The sequence below is a fragment of the Nannobrachium achirus genome (assembly GCF_963921795.1).
Source record: "Nannobrachium achirus genome assembly, chromosome: 15".
NCBI classification, from domain to species: Eukaryota; Metazoa; Chordata; class Actinopteri; order Myctophiformes; family Myctophidae; genus Nannobrachium; species Nannobrachium achirus.
Genome location: NC_137822.1, coordinates 7,080,140 through 7,093,244, shown reverse-complemented (window position 1 = coordinate 7,093,244; position 13,105 = coordinate 7,080,140). Strand labels below are relative to the sequence as shown.

The window sequence follows — 13,105 nt, the reverse complement described above, 5'->3', positions numbered from 1 at the left end:
TACAGACATGGCAACAGTAACAAAACAATATTCGTTGCATTTAAATGTCTTTGCCGAAAATAGCTGATCTGCAAGCTCACAATGCACCGCGAGTTTTATTTAAGTGGTTAAGAAGGAAAACGGGCAAACAAACGCTTGACATAACACTGTTGATCAAGTCTGCTCTTCTGTGTTCAAATCCAGGGCCTCTTTTGTAGGTGAGTCACTTCATAAAAAGACAACTCACTGAATGAAAAAGAAAAAGAAAAAACTGTGCATGTGGTAGCCGTAGCCGTCACTTTGGTTAAAAAACCCAACGGGGCAAAACACTTCCATATGGCCATGGGACACAGCGTAGATGCTTTACATGCCAGCAGGATCACTAGTCCCTGTCTGGTACAGTGTAGATATCTGCATGGCAGCAAGCTTTGGATCACTAGTCCCTGTCTGGTACAGTGTAGATATCTGCATGGCAGGAAGCTTTGGATCACTAGTCCCTGTCTGGTACAGTGTAGTCTCGCGTGGCCAGACTGTTGACTCCGCGATTTGGAAATGCTCCTGTCATACAGTCTGGTGCATCGAAAGAAGAACGATGAGTACCGGTTAAAGCGGAAGTGAAGCCTCCTCGTCACTTCTGTTTCCGTCTCACATCGCACACCTTTATCATTATATAAATAAAAATCATATAAACATGTTTAGCTTGCTGCTTAGCAGAAATGACATTTTAAAATATATTTTCTTGAACGGTAATGCCCGTTTCCATTACTCGCCGTTCGGGAGCTGCTGTTCCAGACTCTATATAGCATTCAGAGATTGTGGAATAGTTGTCTGGCTACGCAAGACTAGGTACAGTGTAGAGCATACATGGGCAACTGGCGGCCCTGGGGCCACATGTGGCCCTCACCTTCACTTAGGCCGTCTTTACACTGCCACTGAAATCTAGCCTGAATCAGATCTGAGTCACTTCAAAAGTGGAATCCAATTTTTTTTAAATAGTCTAAATCCAAACATGTCACATTCAGGTCACATGAAATCTGATTTTGAAAAACCACATCCAGAGGTAGTTTCAAATCCGATCCATATCGGATCTGAGGACATTTGACTCAGTCTGAAAGCAGCAACCACATCCACCCCATAGAGTTATATGCAGGTCACATGCAAGTCACATCAAACTGGCCAAGCGTCACTTGCTGCGCGACCCGAGCGCGGCTGTAAATTACATCATTACAGAGCGCGAGTATTTACTATTTGATTACAGCGCACTGAGCACATGAGAAAAACAAAAGAGAAGAGAGAAAACACGTGAGCTAAACAGTGAAAACGAGAGAGAAGAGCGAAACACAAGAGTAAAGAAAAGAAGAGAGAAAAACAATATTAACGTGTGTTTACTATGGTCTATTATGTCGCATTTCCTGAATGTAATCAGAACGTAATCAACCAGCGTCGACGTAGTGACGTAACGTCATGACGCCTACGTCGTTACCACAGTAACCAAAGCATGCATGTCGCCGCAGGGCAGCTTTGGGCTAACGCTGTCTGAACGCACAGATCAGATCTGTGTCACTTGCAAATGCTGTGTGAAAACTCGGGCCAAAAGATCAGATTTGACAACCAAATCGGATTTGGGCTGGATTTGACTGCAGTGTAAAGCCGGCCTTAATGCGGCCCGCAGGTTGATATTAGAGTACTGATATATTATTGATTTCAGCTGTTACAATTCCAAACATTGAAAAATTACCCGCTTTAATGACTTCAGTCTATATTAGTAGCTAAATGACTAGTATTACAATGTTATTTTATTTTTTATGTCCAATGTATTTGTATTTAAGTTCATAAAGTTAACATAAGAACATATAAATGCATTTGAAATTTTTAGAATATATAATATTTTCGTTGTTTTTGCCAGTGTACAATTACGTTAATAAATCTCTAAATCTCAGTAAGCTAATGATATCAACCGATTGTGGTGTTTGAAAATAATGAAATAATAATAAACCCTAAAAAACACATCTTATTTGCATTGGCCCAGAATTTCCATATCGGCGCATCTGCAGTATACAGAACTGTGGGGTCTCTTATTGAATAAAATGAGCTCCATGTTAAAAGTATGTTAATGATCATTAAACTTTTTCTTTAAAGCCACAGAAAGCTCCTCCACTAACGTGAGCGCAATTGAGCCAATGCTGCTGACAACATATGGCACAATGCCGGAATAAAAAGGTTTAAAAGAGAAATAAATAGCCCGCAGTAAAAGTCATGTCAGTCTTCAGTTATGCGCGCAGGCCTGTTGAATACGCTCTGACTTCACTCGCAACTCCCAACACCGCATGTGGTATAGATAAAACAATAGGCTAAACGCCGAGCCAAACTAACCCAACATCTGAATTTAGGATCTGAATCCCAATCTAATTATCAAGTCTTTTGGATCTCCAAAGCGTTCGGGCTAAGCCCTGCTAATTTCCATTGCGCTGTATTTTCCTTATTATCCATACCAATGTTCTCAAACGTTTTTAATTTCAAGGACCCCCAAGTTTGTTTACCAATCATTTACTGTAGAAAACATTGCAACGCGTTGGGCTTGTAGATCTAAGTTGAGCTTGTAGATCTGCTGCTTTTGCCTGAATTGATTTGTCTACAGTGAAAAAATAAGAGCCAACCAAATCAAGCTCGTTTTTTAAATCAGGTAAAGCATTTCTAAGTGGTACTGAATTTGCAGCTGAACAGTGTATGACTGGAGAACAATTTCACGCTAAATTTAAATCTCCGCAATACGATTATTGTGAGTTTATCACGATAAACGATAATTGCGACCGTAGGTCCCAAGTTTACTATAAGAAACGTCACAGCGTGTCCGTGTCCGTCCGGACGTGTAGACGTGTACACATTTTTACAGTCAATGTGTTTGCCGCTCTGACATCATGCTCTGACTGCGATGTCCGGCACATCTTGTCCACGTATCCGTGTATCTCTGAAGGTCATGCCTGACACTGTGGTTCCCCTGACACATCACTGTGACATCACAGGTGACATCACCTATGTAAAAGTCCATATCTGGGTATTCCCCAGAATCCCTTTTATGCCCATATATGAAGATCCCTGATGTCATTGATATACATTTATATGATGATATATAAGACATGGCCCATATCTGTGTGGCTGGTTCAGATAGGGATATCCATGTATGGGCATAACATATATTGTATGCTGTGATGTCATGGGAAACACTCTAACATTATCCCGTTTATGCCCATATATGGAGATCCCTGATGTCATCAATATTAAGCCCATATCGTCATATGGGAATGCCCATATATGGAGGAAGACAGCCCATATCTGTGGGGCTGGTTCAGACAGGGATCTCCATGTATGGCCATAAAAGGGATGTACTACAGTATATACAGTACATGGATCGCCATATATGAGTACCAGGGGTCTCCATATATGCGTAACTGGTCCGATATACATCACTTTCCAGATGGCCAAGAATTGGCGCGACCATGTCGCCCTGAGGCGTCTTACTAGTAGCGATCATCGTCCCATCCCTGTATGGAGGGATCAGGGATCTCCATGCTGTATATTTCCATAAAAAGGGACACAGACAGATGGATACACGTACAGTACTATATTACTTTGGGTTCTGAGCTCCGACCAACTTGTTCAATCCACACCGACTGTGCTCCGTTGGGTCCTCTGCAACAGTGTTCATTTCGTCGACTAAAACTATGACAAAATGTTCGCCGACTACCTTTTTTCACTGAGGAAATCAACATAAAAATGTCAAAAGTATGATCAAGTGGGACGTTAATTTAGGGAAAAAACACGAAAAGTTGAAATATGGAGATAATGGGTTTCTGCCCGACAGCAAGGAAACGTGCCGTGCGCTGGGAGGAATTTGTTCGGAGGAGTATTTGACAGGTGTTCTCAGGTTCTTTCTGGCCTCTCTAGCTTTATTGCTACTGGGGTCACGAAGCTGATTTCTTTTGGCTGTTGCCTTGGATATGTGTCTCTTGTTTTGCAAATTGTAACCTGTCTTGGCAAGCAGAAAGCGATCACTCAGTCAAAAGGTGTTCCTCCGCAATAAAATATATATTGCCTGTCTTCATTTCAAACTCAAACAAGGATTGCTCTGATCAAAGGACTCTCGTGTTGCCACAGCAACTCCGTGGCGCACACAAAGTTTCATCAAATAGAGCTTTAAAAAAGGAAAAATCCATACAGAGAAATCTGACCCGAACAAAAAGGACTAATAAATCATGGATCCAAAAAATGCATGTTTGACCTCATCACTAAAAAGGCCACGTCTCAGCCATGTGTAATAGCTGTTCATAGATATGTAATCGGTGAACTTTGCCAGAAGTGTTTAACCCATTTAGGCCCTAGAATTATTGAATGCTTTAACTATTGAAAAATAGCAGATATACAAGCTCACAGCGCGGCACCGAGTGCCGCGCTGCGAGCTTGTAGATCTGCCATTTTTGAAAAGTCATGGAAATTTGTGCAAATCTTTGAATATATGTATTTTTAAAGCTGGAACTAAATATTTTGAGATGGGGGTCCGTGGCCAAAATCATTTTGGGGGACCATGACATGAAAAAGTTTGAGCACCACTGATATAGAAACATAGGCTTTTCAAAAAACCTTAGAAGGATTCAGAAGAATTGGGTCAAAATATTCAAAAACAAAAATAGCAAATATACAAGCTTGTATATCTGCTATTTTTTAATAGCTAAAGCATAAAATAATGTGTAATAATTAGGGATGGGTATCGTTCACCTTTTAATCGATACAATACCTTTTTCGATACCTGGGAATCGATACGATACCTTTTTCGATACCATTTTCGATACTTTTTATTTATTATTATTATAATTATTATTTGCCTTTTTCTATGGGTTATTTTATAGACGTTGGATCATTATCATAATAAACATTATAGGCTATTCTCGGCTATTTTCACAGTAACAAGGGTAGCCTACTAAAGCAGTCATTAAACTCTCAGTAGCCCAACTGTTACAGATGCGACCGGCAAGGGGTGCATTCAAAAGTATCGAAACAAGGTATCGTTCGTTTTTATGTGAACCGATACCGATAGTATCGACGTAATTGAATCGATACCATTAAAAGTATCGCCGACGATACCCAACCCTAGTAATAATTCATACCCGGACTAAATGGTTTAATGTGTCTGAGGGCTGTGGACCAAGGCAAATTCCTTGTATGTGAACATACTTGGCCAATTGACTTATTCTTCCAAACAGTGGCATGCATGCCAACTGTTGTCTATAGCCCACGTTCCCAAACGTTTTTAGCTTGATGTCTCCCTGGGGTCCCAAACTAGTGAAAACAGCAGTTCTTATCTTCCGGCTGCCATGTTAAGTGGTCAGATTGGGGGGCCGTTTGTATGTTCAGAGCATGTTTAGTTTAATGATCAATCAATTGTGTTCTGGCTTAGATCAATGGAACTAACATAGCATACTATAGAATAGATGTTATTAATCACCATTACAATGAAAACTCAAGAAAAACAATACCATGACATTATTTTATTTTATTGTTAAAATCATAAGTGTTTCGGAAATTATTTGGGGGCCCACTTGCAATATCCCCCGGTCCATAATTTGAGAATCACTGGAACAATACAAGGGGGGTGACACGCAGCAAAGGTCATCAGGATCGGGACTCGAACCTGCGACGCTGGTCACGCTGCAGTGCCTGGACCACTACCCGGTGGCCCAGGCTGGAACAATACAATGTTTTAATTAAAATGATGGTAATTTCATGCAGACTTGTGTCTTCTACAAAAACATATACCATCGTTTCAATGTCTACCACCATAGATGTTATGGTCTCATAATAAAACAGACATACTGTATCAATTCGTCGACTAAAACTATGATAAATGTATTTCTACATTTCTATTTCGTCTACAAATAAAAACTAGTCTAAAATGTTAGGGAGGGACTAAAATATTGTTTTTGTTTGGTTGCGCTCGGGTGTTGCGCCGTGAAAATAGTAGATCAAGAAGCTCACAAACGCATCTCACTGTGACACGTTGTGAGCTTGTAGATCGCTATTTTAAGCATGCAACCAAGTATATAATCTGCCATTACGACACCATCAAGGCCCGCCAAAATACATTTCTGTCGGCAAAATCAACTTTAGATTTAGTCCACTAAATATCATAAATGTTTTGTCGACTAAATCTACAGTTGATTTGGTTGACTAAAAAAACTAGACTAAAACGAAAACCTTTGAGATACGATTAAAATACGATATGATTACTTTTTATTCAAAAGACTATAACTTTACAGGGCGTCAGTGGGATTTGTCACTTCACAGACCCTCACTGTTGAGCTCTGTGTTGCATCGACTGTATCCCTTCATCCTGCGGATCGTTCGTCACCCTCCCTTTTGTCATACACCACACATGGGCAACATACGGCCCGGGGGCCGGACCCGGCCCTTCGACCATCTCAATACGGCCCACGAATCCTCAAGAAAAACAGAATTACCCCCATACAATCTACTTGTTAACTCATTTAGTGCTCCTGAAATTATAAAGTCCACGATGCCACCCTCAGGCTGCATTCACTCCCGTTATCTTATTTTGAAGGCCAGAAGTCCACAGCGTAAACACTTCCGGTCTGACGTCATCGCGTCATTCACAGGAAGCGATCGTAGTCCACGTGGAGTTGTGTAATGGCGGACCGGAGCTTTTATACATGTGTAACATAAGCGAGCATCTGCCTCCATCTTTTGGGATGACTATTTTGTGCTCGTGGAGCCGTGATGATGAGAAATCAGCGACGGATTTCGGCTCCGGACCTTCCGCCATTGTACTCGGTAATATAACCGCCGTTACAGTAATATATTACTTTTCACGAGTATACTCGGGATTGGCTCTCCGGGTACTCGAGTACTTTTCACGAGTATTCTCGGGATCAGCACTAAAAGGCAGTATTATGTTCTTTTAAGGAAATCAATTCAACGCAACTCCAATTCATTATTAGTAATTAATACGTAGACCTATATGTGCCATTTAAAGTAGTATATAGGTCTACTGCATTCCATATTCCATCCGTATGCACTCAAATTTAAAATGTTTATAATGTAACAGTGAAACAGTCTGCCATGGATCCATATAAAACAATTCATGAGCCTTAAAAGACACGACACAAAATAGGCAATACGATCGTCTGTCGTTTCTATCAAATTCATGCAGTTTTAACTTAAACTTGATGACATCACACCGTTGTACTTTACAATACAAACCTCAAAATCAATCCTCCAGTTCTAGGCAACACAGAAGAGGGGGAACTTTTTTTTCTATTTCCACACAACTCCTCTAAGGTATATTAATGACATAGTTCAATATTGAAAATGGGTGGTCTTCCCCTTTAATTCACCACTATTCAAGTTCAAGTTATTTCAAGTTTCCATTGTCCAACGTGTGGCCCTTCACTCACTTTATCAAAGTCAGTTTGGCCCCCTGGAAAGAGATGTTGCCCACCCCTGTCATACACCCTAAAAACAATATATGAATCATGGACTCCTGGCTGCTGGAAAAGAGGCTGAGTCGGCGGTTTCTCAGACATCATCGGTTGGTGACGAAGGCTGCCTCAGACTGGCCTTTTTTTTTCTTTTCTTTTTTAACTTCATCTGTTCAAACTTTAGTCTAGAAGGAAGTGTGACAACCCCAGCGGGGATACGAGAAGAGCTCAGCCAACAGCTTGTCTCGACTGCTTCTCTCAGCCTTAAAACGGGAGGCTAAAACATGATTTATGCACCGTCGTATAAGGGCACCGTCCTCCCCCATGAAAATATCGGATCTACAAGATCTACATGCGCCAGCATTGTGAGCTATCTGTTGATCTCGATCTGTTGTCACTGTCGGGCAGAAACCTCGTATCTCCATAAGTTTCAGATTCGTACATTTTTTCACAAAGCAAAGCCCTGTTTCATCATACAAGGCCGTCGCACAAAAGTAGTGAAAACAGCAGATCAACAAGCACACAACGCCTCGCGGTGCGAGGCGTGGTGTGCTTGTAGATCGGCTGTTTTCACTAGTTTAAATCGTTTTTAAAATGATAAATACACGGGGCATCAAGTCAGCCACAACAGATGATACTGTATTTGCCAACCTTCTGTTTAGTTACCAGACATGACTATGTTTAACAACTTAAAGGGATGTTTCACTTTCAAAAAAACATTTGGTCATTTTATCATCTAATCAGGCTTTTATGAACACCCTGAACAGTTTTTAATTTGATTGATTCAACATTTAGATATTTGATGTAAATGTTACCAGGCCCTCCTCCTCCTGGGTCCCTCCCCACACACACCCATTGTAACTTCAAACTCCATTTTAACCATGATAGATTCATTAAAAACACCCATTATTTTTTTCCGATGACTCATAATACCCTCCTACTACGTGAGCAGTATTAGTATTCAATAATTTTATATATAACTTTTTTCATTTATTTTTAATAATTCTTTGGGAAAATGGAAGAAATGTAATACAATAAAAAAAAAATCTTACAGCCTGATTAGATGATAAAATGACCCAATTTTTTTTTAAAGTGGAATATCCCTTTAAACCCCTGGAGTCTGGACTTGAGTTACATCTGTACTTAGACCACTGTCAGCCTACTGCTACTATATATGTATTTTTTGCAGATCCCCAGAATATGAACGCTGGGGTTCAAGTGTTTAATACCGCAGTGTGCTTTCCCCTGGGGAACATCAGAGGAATAAAATGTTAACCTACATGGGAGGCGGACAGCAGCAACAAACGCAGCAATGAAAGTTGCTGATAGAAAAGGGAGCGAGGGGGAAGGACATAAAGATGAATGTTGTTTTGGAGAGAGAGAGAGAGAGAGAGAGAGAGAGAGAGAGAGAGAGAGAGAGAGAGAGAGAGAGAGAGAGAGAGAGAGAGAGAGAGAGAGAGAGAGCAGATGGAAGAAACAAAGGCAGCCACTGTTTTGGTTTGGAGTTGCTTCTGTTTCTTGTTTCTGGGGCGGCGCTTAACCTGTGTAGCTTACCTGTGTTTCTAGGCCGGGGAGGGGGGCCCAACCTGTGTAGCTTACCTGTGTTTCTGGTAGGGATGGGACGATATGAACATTTCATATCACAATTATTGTGACAAAAGAAATCACGATTTATCGTGATATTATGGTGATATTATCGTGATAATCAACATCCATTATCCTGGGGTGAAACATTTGCCAAAAAATAGCAGATTCGGCTATTTTTTGAAGAAATCTGATAGAGAGTGGAAAAAAGACTGTATAAAGTATGAATATTATAAGTACCTTTTATAGAGGGTTTAAGTGGCACAGGATATGCAGCTCGGCAAATAAAAGGTGAATTGATCCCAGTGCATGACGGAGGTAACCTGACTCCGCCAGATGGTGGCAGCAGTGCGTACCGCCCTACTTTACCATCTGAGACCGCTCGGGGAGAGTTGATAACACTCGTAAAGTCCCTGACCGGACCAATCAGCGGCAGCTATGGGCGGTCTCTGAGCGGCTCTGAGCCAATAGAGTCTATGACTGCAGACCACGTGGAAACCCAGGAGGCGGATTCTGTAAGGTCATGCAGACAGGCCAATATGAGTGGTTGGAGTTGGCACTCCCAGACTGTGATAGACAGACGGCCCCATCCAATTACCCCGCCCCTTACATCGGGTCTGCCCGAGCAATCCCAGATGGTAAAAGTAGGGCGGTATATGCAGTCAACGCACTACTGCCACCATCTGGCAGAGTCAGGTTATGACGGAGGACGATATCACGAGAAATGAAATCTCCGCGATGCAATTATCGTGAGTGTTTTTTTATCACGATAAACGATAATATGGCTTATCGTCCCATCCCTTGTCTCTGGGCCAGGGGCCCAACGTGTGAAGTTTACCTGTGTTTCTGGTGAAGGCACCAGCACGTACAGTATATGTAAGGGGGAGGGGACCTGATATCCAAGTGATTAAGGCGCAAATGCCCTGATACCAATACTTTTGTACTTTTACTCAAAATAATGCTTTTTTAATTACAGACTTTAACTTGTAACAGAGTATTTCTACATTGCTGTATTGATACTTTTACACTGCTGGCATTGTTTTTAAATGACGAAAAGTTTATTTTGTTTAAACTCTTCTTAAATCTTTTGAAATATATTGATGTAGGAAACGAAAAAGAAAAAAAGGGGGGGAGGGGGGATATTTAGTTGTGAGTCTGTGACCGTCTGGGAAACAGTGCTCTACACTGCCACTATCAAATAAAGGCTTGGAAAATGCAACACAAAATAATTACCAAAAAAAAGAAAACTTCAACAACAAACTAACTTGCTGTACTTGATTCAGAGCTCTTCAGCTGGCCGTTTATCAAAACCATACCTCACCTCACTTTGTGGAAGCAGAGTGTGGCTCTGCTGTCCAGTTTGAGGTTTGGCCAACGTGGATTCAGTGGTTTCAATGCTGGTGCCACTTGAGAGAAAGAGGGCCAAGCATTTTTTTTTACATTTTGCACACAAGGTCATTGGGATATTATGTTTATTTGACCAAAAAGTGATACATCGCATCGAGGCCCTATGCTTTGTTATTGTTATATGAATACGGCTGATTCGCAGGGATAGCTTTATTGTCCATAAAGCCGCAGACTATGAAGCACAATACTAAGAGTCTACAAAAGAGTGTACATTTGTAAAGTTAAAGTTTAGGATGTTGCTGTGCAGTTTAACAGTCATCTCCCCATTATGATCGCACTGTTTTATACAGAGCCACCTCCCCGACAATATCGCGGAGACCATTTGTTTATATTTGGACCACAATACTTATATGAGATGATTTTAAGATGAACAAAAAAGGCAATGTCCGCACAAGTTATAATGCAATTTCCCAACCAAACAACGTAACGTGTGCGGAAATTGCCTTTTTTTGTTCACTATGGTTTGTTCTTGGATCCGGCACCGTATAAGAAGACTTGGGGATGTTCATCTTAAAATCATCTCATATAAGCATTGTGGTCCAAAAATAAACTGATGGTCTCCGTGTGCATATCCTACGCTTTTTTGTCTACGATTTTAAGATGACTGGATTATAAGATTATTCTCCATAGAGAAATTACTTCCGCGAACCGGGGGATGAGCGAGTGACGTCATGACTTCGTTACTCTATAGTGATGAACTTCTTCTGTCTCTATAGTGATGAACTTCGTAAAGAGTCCCGGCAGCTAAAGAAGGACCTGCTGGCCATTAAGCAACGGAAAGAAGAACGTTTGAATCCTGCCGCAGACGAGGACAAGGAGGGTATGTTGACAACTAATATTAATCACATTAACCACCAATAAAATAACTGGCTGTTGGTAGTTTAGCTAATCACAGACTTTGGTTTTGAGAATGTTTTTGCCTGTATGTTCACCTGTATATCCACCTGTTTCCGCGGGAGTTTACTGGAGATTATTTGGACCTGTTTGGACCACACTTCCGGTTTAACAGCAGACATACAAGCTCACGTCGCGTCGCAGATGCAAACGTTGTGAGCTTGTAAATCACACTCGGCCGCGACGCCGGAAGCTCGGTACAGCGTCTGCGCAATGCACTATGGGGCGTTGGAAACTCGTGGATATATATATTTTTTATTTTTATTTTTATTTTTTGCTTATTATTTTTTTTCTGAGGTTTTGAACCACTAGATGTCGCTCTCTAAACACCTCTGTTGCTCATTTCATCGGTAAGGCAGCAAGTGTGCAGTTTGCCACATTGTAATGTGGTGGCTGCCTACAAGCGTTTCTTTGAGGGAAAAAAAGTACCTTTCCCAAAGAAAAAATAGAAGTAGGTGGCTGTCAGGTTTCATAGGTAAACAAAACTATTATTTTGGACCTGCCAAAACAATCATAATATTTTTTGGCGTGTGAGGAAAAAAGGGATACTTTTATTCAATAACTTATAAAATCTCTGTGAAAGTATTATTATTTCTGTTTAATATTTGTTCACATAAAGACGTTATCAACATTTAATGTGTTTAATTTGTACTAACGTCTCAAACAGGGTGGTCAAGCCGCACTCCCTACTAATGGACAAAAAAGGCAGAGGCAACCCTCTGGTTTAGTCAATTAGCTGCAGACATGTTTTCTTTTTTTTTCAACCCCAAGGGTATGCATATTTGTGTGAAAGCTTGTAGAAAATTGCGTGGGCAAACAAAATTGCTGAGTGGCCGCCATAGCCGAACATCAAACCCGCATGTGTTTGCTAGTTAGCAGCTATTGGTCAAAGTGACTCTGCAAAATCTCAACCGAAATCCCCTCCCACCCGCCCCCAACCCCCCTCGGGTTCTCACCACACTGGGAACTCTGCAGCCTCTCATAATGCAGCGAGACTCTGTTTTTTATACACAAGATGATGTTGAAACACATTTCTGACTATTATGGAAACCACTCGGTTTGCCAGACGTTTAGCCCAAGTGTTGCTGTAGGTTTTTCTGGGTTGTGTTGTTACATTGGTTGTGCAACCAAACAAAATGGTCCATGGTGGGGTCTGCGTCGGATGCCAACCTATCTGTGTGGCCACCACCACCACCACCCAGGGACATGCTGGGCCCCTGATTCAGCCCGGGAAAAATAGTTGGGCGCTCATTGCGCGCTATAGAGAGAGAGATCTCTCTCTATAGCGCTGCTAAAGTTTTGCCATTTCAGATCATGACAAGTGACAAGCCAGTGGGCCAATTACATGAGTTTCAGTTAGGCCTATATTTTGTTCTTGTCGGGTGGAAACCTTCTATGTCCAAAACCGTTTGTTTTGTATTTATAATTTAAAAAATGATTTAAACTAGTGAAAACAGCCGATCTACAAGCACACAACGCCTCGCGGTGCGAGGATTTGTGTGCTCGTAGATCTGCTGTTTTCACTACTTTTGTGCGATAGTCTTGTATGATGAAGCAGGGCTTTGCTTTGCGAAAAAATGTACACATTTGAAACTTGGAGATTCGATGTTTCTGCCCGACAGTGACGATTTACTTTGTTGGTCACCCAGCCCCCAAAATGGAACGAAGGCTGACATTTTATTTTGAATTTTTTCCTAATGGCCGGCCTGGACCGGCCTTTAATGAACCGGCCGTTCGGGAGTTGTCCCGCT

The 13,105-nt window shown here is 41.4% G+C and overlaps 1 protein-coding gene across 1 annotated transcript in view; it reads left to right on the top strand.

Moving 5' to 3' along the window:
• cwc27 (CWC27 spliceosome associated cyclophilin) overlaps nt 1–13,105 on the top strand; it is a 69,023-nt gene that overhangs the window by 19,282 nt on the left and 36,636 nt on the right. The window contains exon 11 of the mRNA XM_080742625.1: nt 11,177–11,280. Coding sequence (XP_080598751.1) covers nt 11,177–11,280 — 104 coding nt within the window. The remainder of the gene's footprint in view (nt 1–11,176; nt 11,281–13,105) is intronic.